Here is a 25498-nt window from a genome sequence, read left to right on the forward strand (position 1 = left end):
TTAAGTAATCACAAGCCTAATTAAAAAGCAAAAGAGATAGTCCTTTCTATGTCGACCTGACAGTTGGGTCGTTTAGATTGGGGGGCGGGTTTTGGGTATTTTTGGCTCAATTGATGATTGGGTAAGGTTAGATTTCTAGTGAGTAGTTTGAGTCAAGTTCATATCGTGTCATTTCAGGATTTTTAGGTTAGGTGGAGTTTTGGTTCAAGACTCCTGATCAATTAGTTCAAAATGGGTCATTTAAGAACGGGTCGATTTGGTTTAGATTGAGACTTCAAGTCAAGCTCAGATCGTGACATTATCATTGTTATAGTTCAATTATTGTAAATATCCAAACTTTGTAGTGAAAAGGTGAGGCTATTTTTTCACTTTTCTTTAATTATTACTATTACTAGATAGTAGAGGCGGGGGTTACAAGTGCTAACACTGAAAACGGTCCCATGCAATGTTGTTAAATTGTCCCTAAATTTATTTTTTTAGTTTATAAAAACTCCCTACGAATGTTATTAACATTTTTTTTTTATTAAATTATATACTTTATAATAAAATTGAAGATTAGATTATTGATTATTAAGTTTTCTCTTTATTTGGTTTGAGTAAATTTCAAAAGTTGGGCCCTTATATTTTATAATAGTTTCACTTGGGGGGGGGGGGGGGGACTGTGTAATAACCATGCATACTGGATAGAGTAGCTGTCATGGATGCAAATTAAAACTGCTTAGAACACGTTATAATCGATTAGATCAAAGATTTGTTATAATTCAACATGTTCTAAGTACCGTTGGCCACGCATTTTAAGGAGCAAAGGAACCCCCATTTCACTAATTGAGCTTCCTCTATATTAGCAATCGAGTAATCTCTAAAAAACTAACCAAGTAACCTTTGTAATACCGACGATGTATTCGTATATCACTAACGAAATAATCCTAGATGGTTGGCCATGTATAAGAATCTATACTATCTGTTCCTTATGAAGTTTATGTGCCACGTGACACTCTTCTCATTTAATTTGATATGGTTCTTATAAGATTTGAACCCATGAATTCAAGTTTAAACTCCAACGTGTAAACCACTAATCTATTACCATATTACTTGAAATATTAATAAAGATTTTTATCATGAAAATAATGCAGTAACTTGGGGCATTGCCCGAGCCTAACACTAATTTGTGTTTTATGGAGTAAAATGAGTAACTACCCCGTAATCTAAAAGGCGGGAATTTAATGAGAATACCGTTCAACCAGCAACTGTATTACCTCCGTACTAACTCTTATCCACAACAAATCCTTTTTCATCTTCTTCTACTCTCACTTCCCTCTTCCCACAACCATGAACACTCGCATAATTCTCCCAAATTCTCTCTCTTCATCTTCCCCAATTTTCAATTTCCCAAACCCTAAACCTAATTTCTCTCCTAAACTCCCTTCAATTTCCTCCAATTTCCACCTCTTCCGCTCTCTTCTCCTCCATCAAAACCCCTTTCTCAAGGTATTCCTCTTTTTTTACTCTGATTTTTCTCTTTTTTTCTTCCCTAATTTTGTCTTTCTTTTGATTTTTCAGATGAATCGAGCAATTAGTTTGAATAACTCAGTTAATGCGTCGGAAGATGAATTTTGTGGTGATGATTTGGTAATTGAAGCGTCTCTTACTAGAATTCTTCCACCTGCTTTGACATTGGAGCATGGAGTTGTGGCATTGAAGGATGCGCTTCAGGAATTTAAGCTTAATCCTCCAAATTCGGCTAGTGGTTTGATTAGATTTCAGGTATTTTTAGTGTTTTGTACTATTCTTTTAATATCATGGAATTTACTCCGTTGAATGTTGATGGCATCAGTAAAGCATTCCGTTGTTGTACGTCCCAATCTAGTTGTCACATATGCTTTCGCCACAATTTATGATTAATGAGAAGGTTTGTCCAAGAGGTATACGCGGCAACAAATTTGGGAATGTGAGTAATTATATTGTTGATGACACCAATAGGAAATAAAAATCGGAGAAAGTAATAAAATGGCGCTAAATTGAGTGTTGCCAGTTATCTTGAAATGGGGGAGTTAATTTGGTTGTTTGCACTAGGAATTGGATTGCTTGGAAGGATGGTAAGACGTACCTAATATCTGTGAGTTGATCGAGTAAAGGGAGTTAAACTTAAAAGGAGGTTACCATATCATGTTATCAAGTTTGTTGTTTTATATCTATTATAAGAATATTTAATGTAAAATGTGGTTTATAGAGTTCGTTTGGATAAAGATTCAACATTTGGAACAGTTAATGAGTTATATTTGGGAGCCTTTTGTTTGGGTGTGAAGAGATTATATGGTTTGAAATGGAGTGCCTCGTAAATCTGCTGTTTAGCTAAAAATGATTCATTTGGGTTCTAGTTGGAAATTTTGAAAGCCACATTGTTTTCTTGGTTTCTTTGGTTATTGAATTTATAAACTGAGTTACAGGTAGCTGTGCCCCCAAGTGCGAATGCTTTGGACTGGTTCTGTTGTCAGCCTGAGGCATCGGGAGTGTTTCCTCAGTTTTACCTGTCCAAGCAATCAAAGAATCCAACTTGCAAGTCAGCTTTCTTTAGCAAGACTCGTGGGGTTTTTGGAATTGGAGCTGCGGTTTCCTTTAGACAGTCACCTTCTAGATCTGATGAGTGGAACTCGTTTAGAAGGTAAACTTCAAATATCTTTTTGATTTATGTTTCTTGAAATCTTTCAGTATTTAGCTAACAATTTATGAACAATTGGTTTAAGTTTATGCTATGTACTGTTCTTCTGTCCTAGTTGATAGCATTGAGAAGTTTCAGCAAACAGCCCTAGTAAAAATTGGCTCTGAGCACAATTTTCATTACTTGAAGAGAACTGGCTCCATGCCTTTGGTGTCATGGAATATATGGGACAAAGGTATTGTCGGTGAAATCATTGATGAACTAAATGGCTTCCCAAAGAACATAGTAAATTAGTAATAGGAATAAGCTATTGGAGAATAAAAATTAATTGCCAGTTAGTGTGGATAGTACTGGTATTACAGTATTAATGTGGTGATTTGTGTAAATTGAAGGACGAGATTAATGATGATCTCGTATAAGATTACCTTGATGCTACATGTCCATGATTGTCTTTTATTTCTACAGCTAAGTCTACTATTTTAACAATCCTCTCTGTTAGGCAGCCATTTTCATGCGTCCCTTATAGCCTTTCTACTACATAGTGACAACTGGTAGCTACTAACCAGTTTAATCTTTGAAGTTGATGAAGCTGTTTCTGTGATACTGTAATTATTTTGTGGCAGACAGTAGGAGTACATGTAACATTAGACATCACTGTTTTTTTTTTTTTTTTTTTTTTTTTTTTTTGGGTTGGGGGGGGGGGGGGGGGCGGGGATTTAATGTAGCGAGCCATTTCTTGTTCTTTTTTTTTTGTACAGAGATTCTAAGGAGGAACATGTTTGGCATATGAAGAGATTCACTTGTTTCATGTATGGAGAACAACTTTATGCATTCTGCAGTTTAATTTGTTGTTACCTAATATGTGAATTAGAGGATGTAATTTGGCTTAGATTTTATTTTATTTTATTTACTGGCTTTTTTTAGTACTCTGCAAATTAGGTCCATGTATAGAATAGTTGAACATTAAAGAATACATTGGGATTTTGAATTGAGTGTGCTTGGACTTTTTTAAGTTTTGAAGGAATGAGATATACATTATATTACACTTCAAATACAGAAATTATTTAGTTTGTCTAGCATAAGTTTCAAGCTCTAGATGCATAATTTTCCTTTTCCGAGCAATAAGTACTCCTTCATAGATAGTTAGCAACTATGAAGAAGCAGGACCGTAAATGTTGGATCAATCTATCAATTAAAGGCTTATTCCCATAAGCGGGCTCAGCCAAATGAACCAAAGTGATTACTCCGTATAGTCATGCACAAAGATCTTCCTCTTCCATCTCTTACAATCAAATACTTCATTCTCATGCAAATCCATACGCTTCATATTATTCCTAACTCCTTTCAACCCAAGTCATTTTCGGTCTCCCTTTATCTCGTTTAACCTTTCCATGATCCCACTCTTCCACTCTTCGTACCGATGTACCCTGGGGTCTCCTTCTTACATGCACGAATCTTGGCAGGCGATTTTCCCTTAGTTTGTCTACAATGCCTGTGATACCTACTTTCTTACGTATAACTTCATTTCTAATTCTATCTCTTTGAGTGTTTCCGCACATCCATCTTAACATGTGTATTTCAGTAACTTCCATATTTTTAATGTGTTCCTTCTTAGAAGCCCAATATGCTGTACCATATAGCAACACTAGTCATTTGGCACTTGTATAGTAGTAGAAAAACCAATCTGCCATAGACCTTTTTTTACCCTTGATTATGTCTCGGCCTCCATCATTGTTAACTATCAATTAAAAACCATCAGCTTTTAAATTGAAAAATCCTTTTTTGTGAAGGAGCCCTAGTCCTCAATTTTACAGTGTTTATTTTTTGTATATTATAAGAAATTCACTCATCCCAATTAGTTTGTAGAATGAATGGTTGTGGGAATTAACATTTTTTTTTATAACAATGAGGACGTAAAAATAGCTGAAAAATGAAGAGGATTTTTTTCCGAATGATTACGTGTGCCGCATATGGGGTTGAAGTTTGGGACTTTTGCTTCCAAAATAGCTCTTGCACAGGACCATTTTTTATTAAAAAGGGACATGTTCTTCCATAATCTTTTCCAAGTAGATTCTAGAAAGGAATAATTGATGGATCGGTGAATTATAAAGTACAAAGTATGAATAATGAAATATTAATAGCTTAACTTTGTATTTATTTTATCAATAAATAATCATTCTTATTGATTATTAGTTCTTAATTACTCCATGCATCTTAGAATAGTTCAATCACTTGCCTGCAGCGTTAAGTTGTTGTGGTGTTATTAATTTATAAATTTTAATCTTATACTTTATCCATTTTTTAGTATTTGCAACACTTCCCTAAAATGGAAATTTTATAATACTTGCAACACAATATGAATGGATTATTTATTTATTTATTTATTTATATACGGAGTATATAGTAAAGGTTGTACTATTATACTTATTTAAATCTTGTGGCCCACTTAATTATACTCCTAACAATCTCTCAACCACAGTTTAAGTGTGTTAAATCATGTAAGACCAACTTTTCTTATTTACCGTGAAAAGTATGTGTTGCAAGCATTAAAAACGAAGGAAGTAGTAAAGTGAGTGTGCTATGAGATAGTTGAGTATAATGTTTTTTCACTTTTTGAACAAGTAGATACGATAGGATATAGGTATCTTTTTTTATTGAATGTGAGATAGAATGAGGCCTTAACATTTTGGTAGTGTTAAGAGATGAGTCTCAAAATAATAGTGGGGTCTATCCCAAGGAAGTGTTTGAATTATTATGGGGCACTAGGAAAGGTAAAATGTCCAAACTATATTGGGAATGGTAAAATGTTCAAACTATATTGAGGTGGAGGGAGTATTACTTATTTAAAAGAAGAAGTAAAAAGTCATTTATCGCGATAAAAGGCAAAAGCTAGTGGGAAAAGTCTTTTCATTTTGGCTTAAAAACTAGTTTTTTACAACCAAACCTTTTTTTTAATAATGATTATTATATACGAAGTTTTTTTTTTTTTTTTTTAATAATTTTTGGAAGCATGGTGTTTAACCACATGAAAAAAGCAAAAGGCAACCAAAAAGCCAGTGAAAGCCATTTATTAAACGTAGCTAATATATTCTAGAATCTAGATATATATCTTACAAAGAAAGAGTCCAAGTGTTAAAAGTTCTAGGAGAACTTATTTAAGAGTCCATTTCTTAGTACTAGGAAAGGGTTTTACCCTTTTTAAATAGCTGAGAGTTCACTGAAGAAAATAACTTTATATCTTTTGCAGATATTTGTTGGTTGATTCACTCAATATCACAGTGTATGGCTTCATTGATAGCAATTACGACATCAAATCTTCTTTTATGAAGCATGAGACTGGTTCATTGTACTTTATAATTCCTCAGGTGACGCTGCATTCTTTTTGCATCATATATCATTACTGATTCTCATAGAATGCCCAATGTAATCAATTAGAAATTATAAGTATGATGTTGTCTATTGATAGCCTGGTTTACATGTTGTGGCATTCGGACTGCTATTAATTTGGAAATGTTTTATTTGCTAGATAGAACTAAATGAATGTGAAGGGTTCTGCATATTAGCTGGGACACTTGTATGGAGTGACTCTTTCTGGTGTAATTTCAAGCAAGCCCTTCATTCTTATGAGAATTCTCTCTTACAGGTACCTCCTTTTTTATTTTCTCCGTAGTTACACAGATTTTGCGTTTGCCTTTTCATTATTATTATCCAGGAATTTCCAATAATCCAAGGTGTTTTGGATTAAATTACTGTCAGTATATTTGTTCATCTACTTCAACATTAAATAGCTATGTTTTACTTATTTGGAGTTCCTTCTTCAAGCATTGGCGATTTTTCTTATGAACATTAATCTGCCGATTATTTTTATTCTTATTGATGATTTTCACATTGCATGTCATGTGTAAGAATGTATTGCTTGGGTATTGTTGTCAAATCATAATCCTTATAGTTTATCCATCATTTAATTTTTGTGTAAATGCGCATGGTGTTGATTTTTCCATGATTCTTTAATTATTATTAGTTATTTTGAGGCCATAAACTATATATCCATTTGTGTAATCTATATTTACCAAATGCTGCATTAAAAACTCTCTTTGGGGTACCAAACTGCTATAAATAGGTAAGCCTATAGCAATGTGTCATCAGTAGAATTAGTAAATGCTTGCATTGGTGGTGTGCTGTGTTCCTTGGTTGAATGTCATAGTGTGAATTTTCAAGTTTTAAATGTTTGAAAGAAACCTGTCATGGACTCATGGTATTAGTTATAACTAATCTAAATAGGATGAGTACAGTTGATGGGTTCTGTGTTCCATGTGTGAAGTTGAGACTAAGTGTTCTTTGTGTGAAATATTGAGACTAAGTGTTGAAATTCAACCTTGATGATGATACTTATTAGTAACAAGTTTGAGAAATATTGAGGCTTGTCATGCATATTTCTTTTCACACTAAAGTCTTTAGTGCTCAATTTCTTGTGGCCTGTTATTGAACTGGTTTGTAATATTCATGGAATGATCCACCCTGATCTTATCATCATCTCTTTAATAATCTTGTGCCAAAGAGTGTTGTAGTATTTTGCCTTTTACTTGAATGTCGAAGTATTCTTATTTTGTTAATACATGTTCATGTTTTATTGTTCACCATATCCACTGTTGTCTCTATTATTTAATACATTTTTTTTCTTCTCTTGCCAATTTTAGGCAATCAATCATTTTCCAGCTATGCTGGAGAACTGCTGTGCAAACATGATGAAGTCGACTGGCAACATCTTTAATATGGTAGAGGATAGAAAGATGAAAATGGTATGATATCAAAACAAGTGCACAACTGGGGTAAGTTGAAATGCTAGACTGTTATAGTATTCTGACATTCTTTTCCCCTATTTTTTAAGGTTTACATGGAAGCCCCATTGTTGGGAAGTTACAGTAATGCTGCTAGTATTGTGGAAATGGTATCCCCTTCTTCCTGGTAATGTTAATCATGACACTGCATGTTTTAGTCTAAGCAAGGTTTTGTTGTTCTTTTGATTTTAATTTAAAATCTGATTAATGTGATTCAAATATAATGCAGAAAAATATTGCATCTGCATGTCAGTTCTGCATCAGGCTTTCCCAGAAGACAGCAGTTTCAAACAATATGGTATATTACCCTTATTTTAGCTACTGATGCAATGCGTCTTGGTAAAGTTTTCATTCAATGTGCTATACTGCTATGAAGTGAATCTATACTGCTGAAACAGTTACGTAGCAAGAAAACTTGATATGGTTAACGCTATATCCCAAGAATGCTGTGAAGGCCATATAATACTAATAGATATGGTTAAATTTTCTGTAACAAACTACTAATGCTACAGCAGAATATTAAGCAAACAATTGAAAAAGATGGAATCATTGAGGGAAGTGAAGTGACCGTTTCATTTAAATGCAAGAACTCTGTTTACAGGGGGTGGCTTGAGGCCACTAATCTCTAGATAGTGACTTTAGGCCACGCCTCTCAACAATACTGTCACAATCCACAAACTACTCTCAGTCCATCCCTCACTACCCCTTTTTATATTTACATAAACAGTCAGAACAAGCTAACAGACAAAAGATGGTATAAATTCTTGGTTCATGTATCCAAGCCCATAATTGGGATTAAGATTCTAATATTGTTGTTGTTTGCAAGGATTTGATGCATAATGAACTGATTTATTTTGTTGGAACAAAATATAAATAAAAAGACCTTTGTAGAAGAAAGAAAAATCCAATGAAAAGGAAAGATCCCATGCTTTAAAGTCTCCTTATCCTTTTTAGATTTTTAAGAATCCTTTTCTCTGCTTGAGTTATAGATTTTGCAAATTCTACCATAAGTCATAATGAATTGAATTTCTAAGATTTGTGAGTGATTGTTCCATCATTCAAACATCATCTAGTTTGAAGCCGTGTATCTTGACAACTGTTCATTTTTGAAGTAAATCAGTTCTAACATCATTGCATTCACATTTTAGATGACCTAACAGTAAGCTGAAAGTGTTAATTGTTCCCATTCATAACATTTTCTTTATTAACGTGGTTGCATTCATGTTTTTGATGACTTGACTGGAAGCTGCATGTGTTAAATTATTCTGACTTCATAACATATTTTCCTACCTATTATCAGTGTCATCCTTTGGTTTCCTCTGGTTATCATACCCTGTATATCATCAATCCAGTTGTTTTCAATTTTCATGAAGCTCCCCTGTTGAGGGTTACCTTTGTTATTACAGGATAGACTATATCTCTGCCAGGCCCTTAATTTGAAAAGCATCTATTTGTCAGCTACTTAGATGAACTATTCCTAACATTGCTGTCTAATACTTCTTATGTTTTTGTCTTGTGGACCTTAAAAAGAGAGATGAAACCCTTGGGTTCCTTTGTGAGATAGTCTTTTTGCCTGTTTGCCTGTTAGGTCATTACCTTAATCAAGCATTTTAGCCTTTTGAACACAATAAGAAAGTGAGCACAGTGAACCAACTACCTTAGTACCCTCATTAAATTCATTATTTGATTCTAGGAAATATGCCGTTTAAAGGTTACGTGAAAATATGCTTAGGAAAGTAGTCACATCTTTGGGTTACAAATGTTCCACTCTTAATATAAATCAAATTTATAACTTTAAATTGATGCTTGTTTTCGACTACAGAGTAGTTATCTCAGTTGCAGATTTTTCTTTGTTAGCTGAAGCAATAATTTACTGGAATATTAAAAGTCTTTAATAGTCTTTTATGCCTTTTTAATAATCAGTTGGATGATACCAGTGTAACAAGTTCTATCCTGCAAGAGTGTGCCAACATCAATTCTGTCTGGGCATCGCTTATTGTTGAGGAATGTTCTCGACTTGGCTTAACGGTGCGTGATATCCATCTAAAAGTTTCTGCATGGGTGTGCACTTGCCTGATTTAGTATTATTTTAGTATTTTTGTATAGCTCCAGGATCAAGGTCATCTCCTCTTGCAATTGCAGCATCAGCTCATCCACGTATAACTTGTATTGCATGCTATGATGAGCGATCACTTGCATTTCATGCCGTCGGGTATGCCAGAGGATCTCAGATACCTGCTGTTGTTATTACAACTTCTGGGACTGCAGTTTCAAATCTGTACCCCGCTGTAAGTAATTCAGAATCGTGTCTCTTGTTTTGAGAATCTTTGTATGTACAGTAAGTCACTGTATTGTACTGAACTTTGTTCCTATAGTATGTTTGACAATTAGTTTTATGGGGGCATGAGGGATGCATAGTGGAAATTAAGCTGGGCTTGAACCTTTCCAAAGCTCTAATTGGCAAATGGTGTTGTCTTTTTAGGTTGTGGAGGCTAGTCAAGATTTTGTACCTTTAGTATTGCTCACCGCTGATCGCCCTACAGAATTGCATGCTGCTGGAGCAAATCAAGCAATAGATCAGGTCTGCAACTAGTAATATGAGGCAAAATGACATGAAAATGGCATTAACTGTTTTATATTGTTGATATAAGTTTTCATATGGTAGCTCAAAGATGTCTAATACTCTTATGTGTCCTTTGATTTAGTCTTATATGGATTAACATTATCAATTTTGAGATGTGTCGGCCTGTGGAATATGAATGTTTGTTCAAACTTCACCAGTGTTTGTTATATTTTTATAGATTATTGTTTTGGTTTCTGATACTTTTAACAGAAACATTTGATCAAAATTTTGGCACCCAACTAAAGATGCATGTGACTTATGCTTGGTAGCATTTGATTTCAGTCAGAATTGTTGTTGATTTTTTTCAACTTGTAATGATAAAGAAGATGATGTGATTTATGATAGAGGGTCCAATTAGCTCTTTTGAGTTATTGATTTTCTTTGTGTTCTAACTTGCCTTATGGTTGAGTGGTTTGTCCGGAGTGGTTGAGTGGTTTGTCCGAAGCTGATGTTCCTCATCTTTTCTTTTTCCTCCATTATGGTAAGGTCAATCCCCTAGGCAGCCAATAGTCTGATAGTTGTTAAAGCAAGGTGACAGAAGACACAAGTTGTTTCTTTTACTTCCCTTTGGTGGAAATCTCACCTCATAATGACTGCTGTCCTTTTTGTAGAGGGTATATTAATTTTTAGAGTTTTAGACCTCATTATTCCCATTAAACCACCACAAATGTGTATCAAGGGCATGAATCTTGACATATATAAACATTATTTACAAATGCACAATTGGTGCAATGCAAAGCTACATATGCTGTGAATCATGTCAATGACTAGTCCTTTGGGTTTTTCGGTGCTTTTCAGTTTGTAACAGATATGGGGAAATATAGAACGTGAAAGACAGTGGGTGGGTAATTAACTATTTTTTTGTATGTCAGGTTCAGGGTAGGTAAGTTATTTTTTTCGGGAGTGAGTTGAAAATGATGTGTTGGTGTGTAATCACAAGAGCAAGGAGTAAGGACTGAAAGTTGACACTTGAACTTGACATTTGTGCTACATTTCATACCATGCATTAGCACACTTGTCACCCATTTACATTATATCAAGTTCATTGTTGAGGTATACTATGTCTACATACCCCCAGTCGCTGAGTCATGTACATGATTAATTTGAAATTCGTTTTCGATGTATGTTACGCTATGTGCCTTCGTTTTATGTGAATTAAGTCGGATGCAATTTGGCTTATGTATATCAGGTGAGTTGTTCTTTGTCATTACACCACGTCCAATGACATGATTGGCTGCTCCCAGCTTCCAGTTCTTTAACATTTAAGAATTATCCAACACATCTTTGCGTATGTTATAGGTGAACCATTTTGGCTCTTATGTGAGATTCTTCTTCAATCTTACGGCACCAACTGATCATATCAAAGCAAGAATGGTTCTCACAACTGTTGATTCTGCTGTCAATTGGGCTACTTGTTCACCATGTGGTCCTGTTCAAATCAACTGCTCTTTTAGGGAACCATTGGATAACAGTCCCCAAATTTGGAGTAGAAGCTGTTTAGACAAGCTGGATTTTTGGATCTCAAGCACTCAACCTTTTACTAAATATATCAAAGTGCAATCGTCTTATGCACATGCTGCCTCATATGGCCTAACATCTGAGATTGAAAGGATGATTAAGAATAGTAAGCATGGGCTATTAGTCGTTGGTGCTATACACCAAGAAGATGAAATTTGGGCAGCTCTTGCATTAGCTCAACATCTTTCATGGCCTGTTGTGGTGGACATCTTGTCAGGCTTACGATTACGAAAGCTATTGACTTCTTACCGTGAATATGAGAAGAATTTTATTTTCATTGACCACTTTGATCACGTGCTGCTCTGTGATGCAGTCAGGCAATGGGCAGAATTAGATGTAATTATTCAGGTAATGCTTCTGTTTGCTTATATGATGTCCTCTGTCTTTGAGGGTTGTTTTATATAGTGGAGAGCTGCACCTATCTGTGCCTCTTATATAATTGCCTCTTTTCTCTCTTTCCTTTCTCCCCAGCAGCAATTCTGTAGACCCTCTCCAGCATTTAAACTCCCTCTAAATTGCATGTTGGAGAATCCACCCCCCCACTCCCCCAATAAAAATGAAGGCTGAGACATTAGGTAATCTATGAAGTAAATTGTGTAGAATAGAGGTAGAAACTTTTTATTGCTGATATTTAGTCATCATTAAAAATAATGGGATGCTGGAGCTGACCTGTTATTTCTTATGATTATTTCAATCATTATGAAGTAATATAATTGATCCAAAAAAAAAAAAAAAAAAAGTTATATATTTTGGAGTGCCATTGTAGACTGCATTTGTATGTAGCTTTCAGAGTATTGCAACAGACCTTTCACTTTAAATGACTAAAGCTGGTTGCAGCCTTTAGTATGGTGTAACATTATTACATTACTACACTATTCACATGACTCATGCAGTCATGATTCTTGCTGACCATTACATTTTAATTACGGTAAATTTCTTTGTTTGCAGGTTGGGAGCAAGATAACAAGTAAAAGGATTTCTCAATTTCTGGAACATTGCTCTCCGTGTTCATATATAATGGTTGACAAGCACCCTTGTCGACATGATCCATCACACATAGTGACGCATCGGATTCAGAGCACAATCTCTCAATTCACTGGGGGTCTGCTGAAAGACACTTTTCCATGTACAAGCAGCAAATGGAGTAGTTTTCTGCAAGTTGCAAATTCGGTGGTAATTTAATGTCTTTAAAATTCGCATTCACAAAACTGCTTTTCTGCTCTCTACTTGAAATCTTGAAATTGAGTTTGGCATTTAGCAAGGCAAAGAGTGCTGCTTTTAGGAGTATACTAAGATGACTATTTGACAATATGCAATATCTTGTTGGAAGACAGTGAGTTTGTTATACAAAAGATATGTTTGTTTGACTGGATAGGCATGTTGATGTGTTGATCTGTGAACTCTCAAAGGGCTTATTTCTGCTATGGATGCTAGCAGACACAGATGGAGGAATGGATGTCTCTTATTACACGAGAATTAGCAAAGTAAAGACAAATACATAACTTAGTACTACTGATAACATTTACAAAGGCATTACCAACCAGCCTAAAGACATGTAAATGGTGAAATAACCCCTTTCCCCCCCCCCCCTAACATCTTTTAAATGGACTCTTACTTTAACAGTCCTTTGAATAGTGTTCTATTGTCATTGGGGTACAACTGTACAAGTTAACAAGATTATCTTCATTTCTACCAAACTAATTGTGATGTACTTTTTAATAAAAAATGAAACACTAATTGTGATATACGAAGTATTTTTCTTCACAAGCATGAAGCATGTACCCTGGTGTCTTTCTTATATTCTGTGCTGACTAGGATAGACATTTTCTTAAATTTCTTATCCTTGACCATGTATTTTCTTATGCTCTGATTGGATGCTCTCTTTCAGGTGGCATGGGAGTTATCATTTCTAATTTGCTCTGAGTACTCACTGACTGAACCTCATGTTGCACATATAATTTCAGAAGTAGTTGGCTCTGATACTGTTTTATTCATTGGAAATAGCATGGCTATACGTGATGCAGACATGTATTCTCGAGGACTTGTAAGTTGCACTAATCAAACATCTCAGTCAGCATTACTATGTCAAGGGATACACATAGCGGGCAATAGAGGAGCTAGTGGTATTGACGGTTTGCTAAGTACAGCTGCTGGTTTTGCTGTGGGATGCAAGAAAAGGGTAATACATCTTTGTTATACCTAATTTCTATGTATTAGTGTTTATTTTTTATTACTACATGAGACTCGTGTATGATTAGCTTTTTTGAAGTATGTACTACTTCATTTTTTTTTCTTCCTAATTTCCGCTTTGATATGTTCTTTTATCTTCCTACTGTTTCTTTATTCCTTATATGGTAAAGAAAATTTTTCATCTTTATCACTCGTTACCCCTTCACATTGTCCACATAAAACTGAATAATAATACCAATGTTTCAAAACAACTTTCTCTTTCCTACCTAAAAAGTTAAAACGGGGACCTAATTTCCACTTACTACTTCGTTTTATATGAATAATAAATGGAAAGATAAAAAAGAACGGAAGGAGTAGGACTTTGAAAAAACATATTGACAAGTACACATAACATTTCATGATTAGGTTGAAAACGCCCACCTATTATATTTTGACAGTTTTTTGTAGCTAGGTGCATTTTTCTCTACTTTTGATCACTTGTTCTTTTAAACCAGAAGTGTACTTGTGAATTCATATAGTTTTATGACTTTATTCTGCTGACATTGCAGTACTTGTAAAGTTGTAATGGACCAGCATAATACGGGTTATTCTAAAGAGATGAAAATGGTGATTTTGTATGAACCAGCATAATACGGGTTATTCTATAGAGATGAAATTGGTGATTTTGTTTTAAAGCTGAAATTTCAGAAAATAAAGATTATTGTCAAGTATTCGAGAGATTTTCACTTGACCCTCTTCTAAAACTAACAAAATAAAAACTCAAACATTTTGGATGGCTTTTCTCTATGCCTACTCTCCCTTATTCTGTTATTCATACTATATTTGATGACTATTGAGTACTGACTGAATAATATTAGACTACCCATAATATGCTGGTTTATTATAGAGCTAAGCTAATAGAGAACCAGCAAATCTAATCCTGTGGTTGTTCATGGAAGCATGGTCATTGTATCCAATTAATTGATTTGCATGCACAAAATCTGTATTTTTTGTAGCCACTAAATTTCTTCTTTAAGATAATTCAAGGTGCAAAATCTTCTTTATGTTATTACTTTTTTGGTATTATAGAGTATGTTATTGATGACAATCAATTTCTTGTCAGGCATTGTGTATAATTGGAGATGTTTCTTTTCTTCATGATACAAATGGTTTGGCAATATTGAGTTCAAGGTATGAGTTTTCAAACACTAAAATTTCTTCTCTATGGTACCATACTGCCATTAGCATGGACAATGCAGTTTTATTCTTAGAATTGTTAGAATGCCTGGTAGGCGATACAATATGTCAGGAAGAAAAGTTGGGAAAACATATTCTCTGTGCTAGCTAGCTGTCTGCCAATCAGGAAATACATATAGGTGGTAGTCAGAATGGGTATCTCACTTATTATAGCCTTAAAGAATTCGTTCTCAAAATGCACAGCATAAATCTTACATACTGCCTGCTATAGACGCTGGAGATTATGTATTAAGCATTCAATATTTTAGCTTATGAACAATATTCCCTGATCTTGAAGCTCCAAAATGGCCCAGATGTAGAAGCAATCTCATAGTGCTCTCCTATTATTCTATTTTTTGTGACCTAAATCTGTGGCATACCTACATGAGTGTTATTATTTGGTTCTATGACTATCACGAACTTGTATCTTGTAGGATATCCTGTTTAGAAGGAAAACAGCATGATAATGAGACACTCATGCTTGTTTGTCAAATAAAATGTATTGTTGGGCTCTGCATAATAGATTGCTCATGAGTCATGAGCCGTTCACTATTCTTAGTTTGTAAGACTGCATGAATATGGAGGTCTGAAGGATGCAAAAACTTACGTTTGTTGAAGTGCCTGTACTTACTGTACGGGAACTGCACATGAAAACTATGATTCTATATTGCTGATTAGCAAGATTATACTCCTCGTCTCAGTCAGCTTCCTGTTAAATCAACCCACTGTATGCCAAGTTAGAAAAGGTATCATTTTTCACCTCTATAAATGCCCATTGTCTCTAAAAAATAGTGATTTATCTGACTGAACTGACAGAGGAATAGCATAGCCTGTTCTGCCAAAAAGGGGAAATGTAAGCTACCCCAAAGTCCAAACAATATGGAAGATATTTCCACAAAACTAGTCTGTTAAAGGCCTAATAAACTTTGGTATAGCCTTGACAATTAATAGGGCGTTGTTGAGACCAGAAAGGTGATGCAGGGCATTATTTTATTTTCCCTTTTTTGTTTGGCTTGTATTTTTAATCCAGTCTGCTAATGTATGTCCTGCAAGCTGAGGTCCTATACCAGCCCCACCAAAAAGTCGTGATATTATACTACATTAACCTTTCTTATTCCGCATCTTTTAGTATTCTCTTCATCTTGGTTTATATCTTGCCGGTGACGGGATTTAAGTTGTAGAATTATTTAGTATTGTTATTGGTGCTAATATTGTAATTTATATCTGGCATATATGCTGACATGCTGCTGACAATGTTGTCATGCTTAAGGATTCCAAAATTTAACAATTTGTTGTTTGTTAACTTTGTGCTTGTAGGATGGGGCGGAAGCCTATGACCATACTTGTTATCAACAATCGTGGTGGTGGGATCTTCAGTTTCCTTCCAATTGCAGAAAAAATTGACTCTGAAATATTGGGGAAGTATTTCTATTATAATCATCGCATTTCAGTCAACGAGCTATGTGCTGCACACGGGTAATGGTAGTTCTATATCCTTTATAATTTCCTTCAATCTAGGACTTCCATTTTTTTTTTCCCAATGATGCTATAGTGGAAGGTCAATAATCTCATTTGTTTCTAACATCTTTATCATCTCTTGAATATTGGAAATTTCAACGATAGATGTCTAATTGAAAGCCTTGTTCAAAGTAAACTGAATGCTGGGAATTCATTATATCCTGATCGTTAATTGTGTGTATTAGAGTAATGTGACTAATTGGATGTATGCTAACCTGTACTTTCGTTTTAGAGTTACAATTGCTTGCTTCATATTTGACTATTCCTCTCTTTTTAGGTTTTATTTTATATTTTGACTGTATGATTCACAAGACTGGTGGAATTGCAGTGTAAAGCATCTGCTGGCAGAGACAAAACTGGAACTTCATGAAGCTTTATTAACATCCCAACAGGCTGATGCTGATTGTGTCATAGAAGTTTCAGGCGCGATCAACACTAATGCAGCATTTCATAGGTTATTTTCATGGCATCTCATTCTGTGCTTAACTGATTGCCTTTCACTGAAGCAAAAGTTATTTGACAATCACCTCTTTCTTATAGTCTCTTGAAAAATTATGCTGCCCAAGCGTTGTCTCATGCTTTCACGACTCTATCACAACTTTCTCCTCCAGAATCTTCTGCAAATGATTTCTTATTTAAAGTTGCCAAATTGGAGTACTCGTTGTATGGGTGAGTTTATACTTATCATTGTAAGGGTTTTCACACCGTGTATATATTCAGTAGTTGATGTAAATCTCATCTATGGTTGCAGAGTCAGCCTTGCTGCTCCACCAACTTCAGCTGACAGAACTCTGTCAAATTATGTTAGACAAGGCTTCATTTTAGCTTTGACTCTTGATGATGGAAGTACTGGGTTTGGTGAGGTGAGCTATATGATTGTACTTGATTTATATATGGTGGTCCATTGTTTTCCAAGTGATAGAATTGAAAATTGTGTTCTTCAGAATAAGCAAGCCATGGGTAAACCATAAAATAAGTCTAATAGATTTTAGTAACAGATTGCACCCCTTGAAATTCATGAAGAAAATTTGCAAGATGTGGAAGAACAGCTGCGCTTCCTTCTCCATGCCCTAAAAGGAGCTACTATTAGCTATCAGCTTCCCCTGTTGAGAGAGTCTTTTTCTGTGTGGATATGGAGAGTAACTGGAGTTCCGGTAAGATATCCAGTAAGCATTTTTGCGGAATAAGTGGCACCATTCCTGTGTGCCGTCAACCTTCCCTTCATACCTTACTGTACTGTTTCTTTGTGATCTTTTTCTGCAGCCAGGATCTCTATTCCCAAGTGTTCGATGTGGCCTAGAGATGGCAACTTTGAATGCTATAGCTGCAAGACAAAAGTGCACTTTGCTTGGTGTACTCTGGCCTCAACCAGTTCAAATCAATGTCAAAAACCAGCAGCCAGCAAGCATTGATATCTGTGCCCTTGTTGATGCTGAAGGGAGTCCATATGAAGTTGCAAGTACTGTATCTGCTCTTGTTGAAGAAGGGTTTCGTGCTATTAAAGTAAAGGTAATGCAATGAAATTTAGATTTTTGTTCCTAATTTTTGAGTGACAATTAACTGAGTTTGATGGTATTTGGGTGCCTTAAAACTTAAGAGAGACAGTTTTGATGCAAACACTGTTTGGAGGAGTTTTTTGATAATTTTGAAGGAGTTAAAACATCAAAGAAAATAAGTGTTTTGTTTCTCGTAATTTCTTTTATCCTATCTTAGTTGGCTCTAAGCTGTGACTTGCAGATTGAACTGCATTTTCTAAATCCTGCTATAAGACTGCTGTGTATTCTCACAGGTAGGTTGCAGAGATGATCCGAGGGAAGATGGGGCAGTTATTAAGGAAATAAGAAGAAAGATTGGTGCTGAGATTGAACTTCGTGTGGATGCTAACCGTAAATGGACCTATGAAAAGGCTATCATATTTGGATCTCTTGTCAAGGATTGTGGCTTACAATATATTGAGGTATGCCTCATAGGTTTCTACTTCTTTTTCTTGTTATAAAAAAAATTGATGCTTGTTTATGGGTTATTTTAAGCACTGTGTTTTCTAGTGTCTCTTCCATAAAGCCTAAATTTTTATACTTCCTCTGTTACACATTATGTGCAACAAAATGAGTTGCACATTTCCCAAGAAGAAATTTTTAAGGGAGGTTAATTAAGGAAACAGAGCAAATAATTAAGTTCATAATTGGACACCAACACTACCACCAAAACCCACCCCACCCACCCTGCTGCCACCACAGATCCGAATATGCAGCAACCAACATCCCCGCAACCACCCAAAACCGACCAAGCACCACCACCCAAAACCCGACCAAGCACAACCACCCAATAACCGACCAAGCGCAACCTCGTAAACAACCTCCACCAACACAAAACAACCAATGGCCTCCACCAAACCCAAAACCCGCAACCTCGTAAACCCCCAAACTACCTCCACCAAAAAAACCAACAATCTACAACAAAAAAAACCACCACCGTGAACCATACCCCTCCCATATCCAACAAAAAAACAACTCATTAACTTTGAATATGAAAAAAAATTAATATGACAAATTAATTAGTAGCTTCACATCATCAATTAGGATTTTATTTGGTTAAATTTGAATATAAAAACTTTAGATCTAGAATTTACATAGTCAAATTTGCCCATAAAAACCTCAAAGAGCTTTGGTGGATATGATGAAATAAAAAAGATAAGAAAGAGAGAGAAAGGGGAGTCGATAGCAAGGAGAGGCGGCGGCGGCGGCGACTTCTAGCAAAGAAAGTGGTGGTGGTGGTGGTCGTCAGACAGTGGCGGCCGTGATCTTAGGAGAGATGAAAGAGAGGAGAAATTTGTGGGTAGATGAAGAAAGAGGGTACTCTAGAGTAGAGAATAATGGTGGTGGTGGTGGTGGTTTCTAGTGAGTGGTGAAGATGGTGGTTGACCACCTGGAGGAGAAGGAGAGTAAGAAGAAATTTGAGTTGAATGGGTTGATTTAATTAGTTTGGGGTAAATTTCATGACAATCATTAACTTAAATTAAGTTAGTAACAAGTTTATAATATTTGAGTTAATGTGTTAATTGAATTTAAGTAAGGGTATATTGGTAAATTCATTTTAAAAAATATACTAAAAAGAAAATTTGATTTTGTTGCACATAATGTGAAACATCCATTTATGACAAATGTTGCACATAATATGTAACGGAGGAAGTATTTTTTATATGCTGAAAGGTGGAAGAGACATGTTTTATTTGTTGCTTGATTAACCTATATTCTTTCTCAACTGATATCTTTGCTGGCCCAGCCCAATATAACATTCCATTTCTGAAAGTTCAGCTTGTCTAACTTTTCCAAATTCCAATACGCTTCTTTGACCATTAATGTCTTCAATTATTTATCTGTAGAAACTAGAAACTACGAGAAGTTCAAATTTTGATAATTACATTCACATGACTCTAACAAGATCCTACATGCTATTTTTTTTTTCTTGTATATCAATCATACACTACGGTCAAATTTTATTTTGACCACATGAAAAGTAAGTGTGTATAACCTTTAGGAACGGAGGAAGTCTAATGTTTTAAAATTGAAGATCAAGGAACTTTTTTTTTTTTTTTTTGAAAGAAAGATCTAGGAACTTTATTGCACTTAACTTGATTGTGATTTTGGTTGGATGATATTAACATAGATTTCTACATTGTAGTTATAGAACTAAAACACTTAGGTCAAGTTAAATCTACCCTGGGTTGGAATTTATTGTTGTTTAACATTATATCTTCATTGTTTATCAGGAACCTGTACAGTGTGAAGAAGATATTGTGAGGTTCTGTGAAGATACTGGCTTGCCTGTTGCATTAGATGAAACAATTGACAATATTCAAGGAAATCTATCTGATTCTTTGGCCAGATTCATGCATCCAGGAGTGGTGGCTCTTGTACGTTCAGGAAAATTGTACTAATTTCTTGTTTGCATTACTTTACAAACTTGCTTGTGATTTAGTGGTGTTTCCTCTCTACTAAATTAGTTCAAATAAGCTATCAGCATATTTATCTTTATAATACCTAGCTTCTTATAGGCAAATTTTAAGCTCAATAGAACACCATTTTTTGTTAGATCTAGGGACATGAATTTTCACATCTTTGTCGATATCATGTTTGTGGTTAAATGGCAGTGGTTCTTGATAATTGATACAGGATTCTTGATTTGTCGCTGTATCTTGGCCCCGAAATTTTCCCTTTCCCTTTGCTGTGTGTACATTTTGGGCATTATTCTACTTGTATGATTCTACTTGTAGCTTAGTTGTTTTCTTTCTCCTTGTCCGAAAATAAAGAAGCGCTAAAGTTTACAATAATGAGTTTTTGCTTTTAGCATGTAAGAGATGTTACTGAATACACTGATATGATTTTTCTTTACTATCAATTCTCTGCTAAGATTGCTGTTTTTCTTCTGTTAGGTGATTAAGCCAAGTGTTGTTGGTGGGTTTGAAAATGCAGCAGTAATTGCACGGTGGGCTCATATTAAGGGAAAATTGGCTGTTGTGAGTGCAACCTTTGAAACTAGTCTCGGATTGTCTTCCTATGTTCAGTTTGCATATTATCTTGAGATGAGAAGTTCAGAAATATCCCCAGCAGTAGATAAGAAACCGACAATATGTGTAGCTCATGGTCTTGGAACATACAAATGGCTGAAAGAAGATTTAACGCTTGATCCACTTGTTATTTGCCGACAGCCAAAGAGTAGATTTGTAGGAGCATCTATCTACGATGCTGATCGAGTCCTCCGCAATTTTCAAGTTAACTGCAATGCTATCTCAAGAAGGTCTGTTGAAGATAACATATCTACTTATCAGCTTGGCGTGAAAGTAGATGATTGTTCTTATGTGATCAAGGTGCAAGAGATGGGAGAAAGGAGAGATGTATGTACTGGTTTTATGTTCTCTTAATATCTAGAGATGTACTTGGTGCTTTTTCTTGCATCTGGTTGTACTTTTGTTCTGATTTTCTGATCTTCAAATTTAGTGCATAGTAATCGCAAATTATGCTACTGATCATTTTCCTCTCAGGAAATCTAACCGTTGTTTCAAATTTTCAAATCCATACTCATTGCACAACCATTCTCTCTGACATAATTAAGATTGTGTGCAGGGAAATACACTTCTATTTCTTCATGGTTTCCTGGGAACTGGTGAAGATTGGACCCCAATTATGGCAGCTCTTTCAGGATCTGCAAAATGCCTGTCTGTTGATCTTCCTGGCCATGGAAGCTCAAAATTACAATCACTTGATGGTAGTGGCAATCCAACTGAAGGGCAAAGTTTATCAATTGAAGTAGTTGCTGCAGTGTTGAGCCAGTTGATAAATAAAATTAGCACAGGGAAAGTCACTCTTGTTGGGTACTCTATGGGAGCCAGGATAGCATTGTACATGGCATTGAGATTTAGTGGCCAGGTATCACCATAGATGTTTTTTGTAATCATATAGATATGTTTATTTTTTTTGGTGACACGTAACAAGTATTTTTGTAGATTGATGGAGCTGTAATGATTTCTGGAAGTCCGGGTTTAAGAGATGAAGTCGAGAGAAGGATTCGTGCTGCAAAAGATGATTCTCGCGCACAGTCAATTATCTCCTTTGGTTTGGTTCCTTTTCTGGAAAATTGGTACAGCAGTGATTTGTGGAATAGGTAATCTATTGCTCTCTTTATGGATTCCGAACTTAGGATCTGTTCTTGTTATCCTACTGTACAAAGGATGCTGCTAATAGTAACTCCAGGATTTCTTACATAGTTTGCTTTACAGTTTCAGGGAACACCCAAGTTATGATAAGATTGTAGCAAGTCGCTTGGAGCATCATGATATTCATGGTCTAGCAAAAGCTTTGTCTGGTTTGAGTATTGGAAGGCAGATGTAAGCTTTTACTCTTCTATGAGCCTGCCTCTCCTTCCCCCTCCTCCCCTCTCGTGGCCACTATACGCATCTTTCTTTTTTGTGCTGTTTATGGTTTTGCAAACTATCTACTATAAACCCTATTAAATATTAGATGTCTTGAGAGCCTTTATATTCGTGTTTGTTTGATTTACCGTGTTTCATTGAAAAATATAATGACCTCCTAAAGGTTCGGAGTTAACTGTTGTCATATGATCAAACTGTCTTGCAAGAAAAACCCACAAGCCAGCAAGTATAATTGCTTAGATCTTTTGCTGTTGAATATCAAGTTTAGTTCATCCATTTTCCGCTTTATTTTAAAAATAAATATAAATAAATAAATAAATAAATAAAACTGTTCTTTGATCTTTCAAAGGACTTGCTAAGTTTATACGCAATGACGTATACGGTATACATATAAGAAGCTTTAGTGTTTGTCTGTAAAAGCACTTGACTTTTTTGTTGAATAGAAGCATATAGCACCTATCTTGTATGAATTAAATAGTCTGTCTTTTGCATCTATGTTTTCATTTGTAAACTACATACTACTATGGCTGCCAAAGTAGATGCCAGAGTTGCTACATTGCGTGAACATTTACCTTCATTTGTTAACAGGCCACTCTGGGAAGACTTGAAACACTGCAAAATACCTCTTATGTTTGTTGTTGGAGAAAAAGATGAGAAATTCAAGAGTATCAGTCAGAATATCATCCGTGTAATGGGTCAGACAACAATTTATGAAGCAGTTGAAGTTCCTGATTGTGGACATGCTGTTCACTTGGAAAATCCTCTAGCTCTTGTTAGACTGCTGAGACAATTTTTGACAAAACAAGCTAGCAAGGAACGTTGAAATCTGCTGGATTATCAACTTATAAGTAAGCTCATTCTAGCCATCTAATTATTTGCCCGCATCCCAATCCATCCATGTGAAGGTGCTCCATAACGATCTCTCAAAAGAGGGAAGATAACATGTTAATAAAATAAAAGGACAGGTTGAATTTTGGAATTGCTATCTGAATTAACTCGTGTAGTACACAACTACAGTTTGATTATAGCTGTCTCAGTAAACTGTGATGAGCAATCCTGAATTTAATCTACTTTGGGCAGAGACCTTTTCTGGGTATGCCATAATGTTTTTAGCTCGACAATCCCGAATAGGGAGGGAAACTACAGTTCTTGTTGGCTGTTCTCACTTTAGCCAACTGAGAAATGTACTCTGAAATACTGTACTTTTAGTATATTTGTATTGGTAATGTTTAAATGTTAGTGAATTCTTGTATTATTACAAGGCTGATATGGACTATGAAACAGAATATGGAAGAATACATTTTGTTCAGTTGCAGCTTGTACAAGAATACGAATCGGGTACATAACCAAACAACAATTTTAATTTCATATGGGTCATCCTCAAGTACATTAACAGCAAAACTGAATAGAAGTACAAATCATTTACAGTAATTGTTCCGTTGTTAATTAGTCATCCACTGCTGCGCCACGCTCTAGTGTCCTCAATTGGCAATAATATCATCCATCCATGTTCGTATAGCCAGTAAGAGTCTAGAGTCGGATCATTATAACAAATGTTTTACAAATTTTATACTTGCATGACTGGTTGTGTACAATCAGGATCAACTGGGTAAAAGGCATTTTCATCCGAAATAAGACAAGGATGTGAATATTGATAAAGCCAAGCCTCTACCATATTTGAGGCAAAGCCTCGTATGTTGTAGTATATAGGCTTTGCAACGATACATGTCCACATTGATAAATAAGTTATTAGATTAAAGTGTTAAAAACACTATGTATACCGCTAAGAAACCTCCTTGAACTTGTGAAGTGGATTCTCTATAGGTGAAGGGCAGTCGAGCAAGCTGGAACTTGGAGCTAGAGAGTAGGTTGGCTCCTCTCATGGTGATTGTTTTGAAAGGAAAGAGAGTGGGGAAAAAAATGCAAGTTTATTATGTTGATTACAAAACTATAATTAAAACAATTTTTTATTAAATACGGTAAAAATTCAAAATACGTCCTGTGTACACCGAGAAATCTAATACGTCCGGTGTACACCTAGAAATTTAATTAGGTAGAATATGATTATGGTACCTTACAGAAAGTGATTTTACCAAATTAAAGTTGATTATACCAACTTTCCTAGGGTTGGATTACTCCAATTGGTCTTGGACCCGGTCTACAATAAATTATTGTAGACCCAAAATTGACACTTTCAAATAATATATATAATCACATTCTGGATGATATAATCACTTTTTTAGATGATATAATTATCTTTTTGTGAGTCATATTTTGATCTCATATTAAACCATTTAATGAGATAATATAATTATCTTTAGGATGATAAAATTTAAAAATCATTCACTTTTTGAGTGATACATTTACATAATAGTTTCAAGATGACATAATCACTTTTGTAATAATATAATCACATTTCGTATGATATAATCACATTCGTATGGTACACTAGAAGGTTGGGTCTACAATAAGTTATTGTAGACCGGGTCTATTCTAGTCTTAGTATGGATCAATAGGTCGAATACCAAACAATGTTTTTGAGAATCTTTCTTCAATTAAATCAATTGACAGGTTCGATTCCAAATTAAGATTGGTAATCTTAAGCAGTGGATCCAGATCCATTTTTCACGGATCTGGGTCATCAAATTTTGGACCCGTTAGATCTGGGTCCTGCTTAAAAAAATGGATCTGGATCCGGGTCTGACCCTTAAATTTAGATCCATTTATCCGTTTTTTAATTTTCCTATTAAAAAAACTAAAATTATTTGTTTCTTTATTAAAATTGTTGATGATGTTAGTAGTGATAAAAATTAGTTTTTTAAAGAGATGGAATTTTTTATGTTCATATCGGATACATCATCGTTGTTTTTTTACTTGCTCATTTGTAACATCATGCTTTTTCGTTGATTATAATTTTAATTTTAAAATATAAGTGTATATGTTGATTATTTACTTTTTGTTTATAGATTAATTGTATAGCTTTACTTTAGGTTGAATTTAATAACCCG

General features: G+C 35.0%; 1 protein-coding gene across 1 annotated transcript; it reads left to right on the top strand.

Annotated features, from left to right (window-relative positions):
• The first annotated feature begins 1280 nt into the window (after positions 1–1280).
• LOC145558514 (protein PHYLLO, chloroplastic-like) lies at positions 1281–23799 on the top strand. The gene is made up of 28 exons (XM_081619787.1): positions 1281–1488; positions 1561–1764; positions 2448–2662; positions 5907–6024; positions 6186–6302; positions 7357–7458; positions 7548–7607; positions 7727–7795; positions 9421–9525; positions 9591–9785; positions 9980–10078; positions 11420–11986; positions 12587–12811; positions 13527–13817; positions 14931–14998; positions 16361–16519; positions 16890–17015; positions 17102–17230; positions 17313–17424; positions 17560–17715; positions 17825–18070; positions 18351–18518; positions 20331–20474; positions 20994–21455; positions 21685–21987; positions 22065–22222; positions 22338–22445; positions 23079–23799. Exons 1-28 carry the CDS (start codon positions 1330–1332, stop codon positions 23311–23313), a joined length of 5100 nt encoding a protein of 1699 aa, XP_081475913.1. The 5' UTR covers positions 1281–1329; the 3' UTR covers positions 23314–23799.
• Positions 23800–25498: the final 1699 nt, after the last annotated feature.

Source organism: Chenopodium album, chromosome 1 (genome assembly GCF_948465745.1).
Source record: "Chenopodium album chromosome 1, dcCheAlbu1.1, whole genome shotgun sequence".
Taxonomy (NCBI): Eukaryota; Viridiplantae; Streptophyta; class Magnoliopsida; order Caryophyllales; family Amaranthaceae; genus Chenopodium; species Chenopodium album.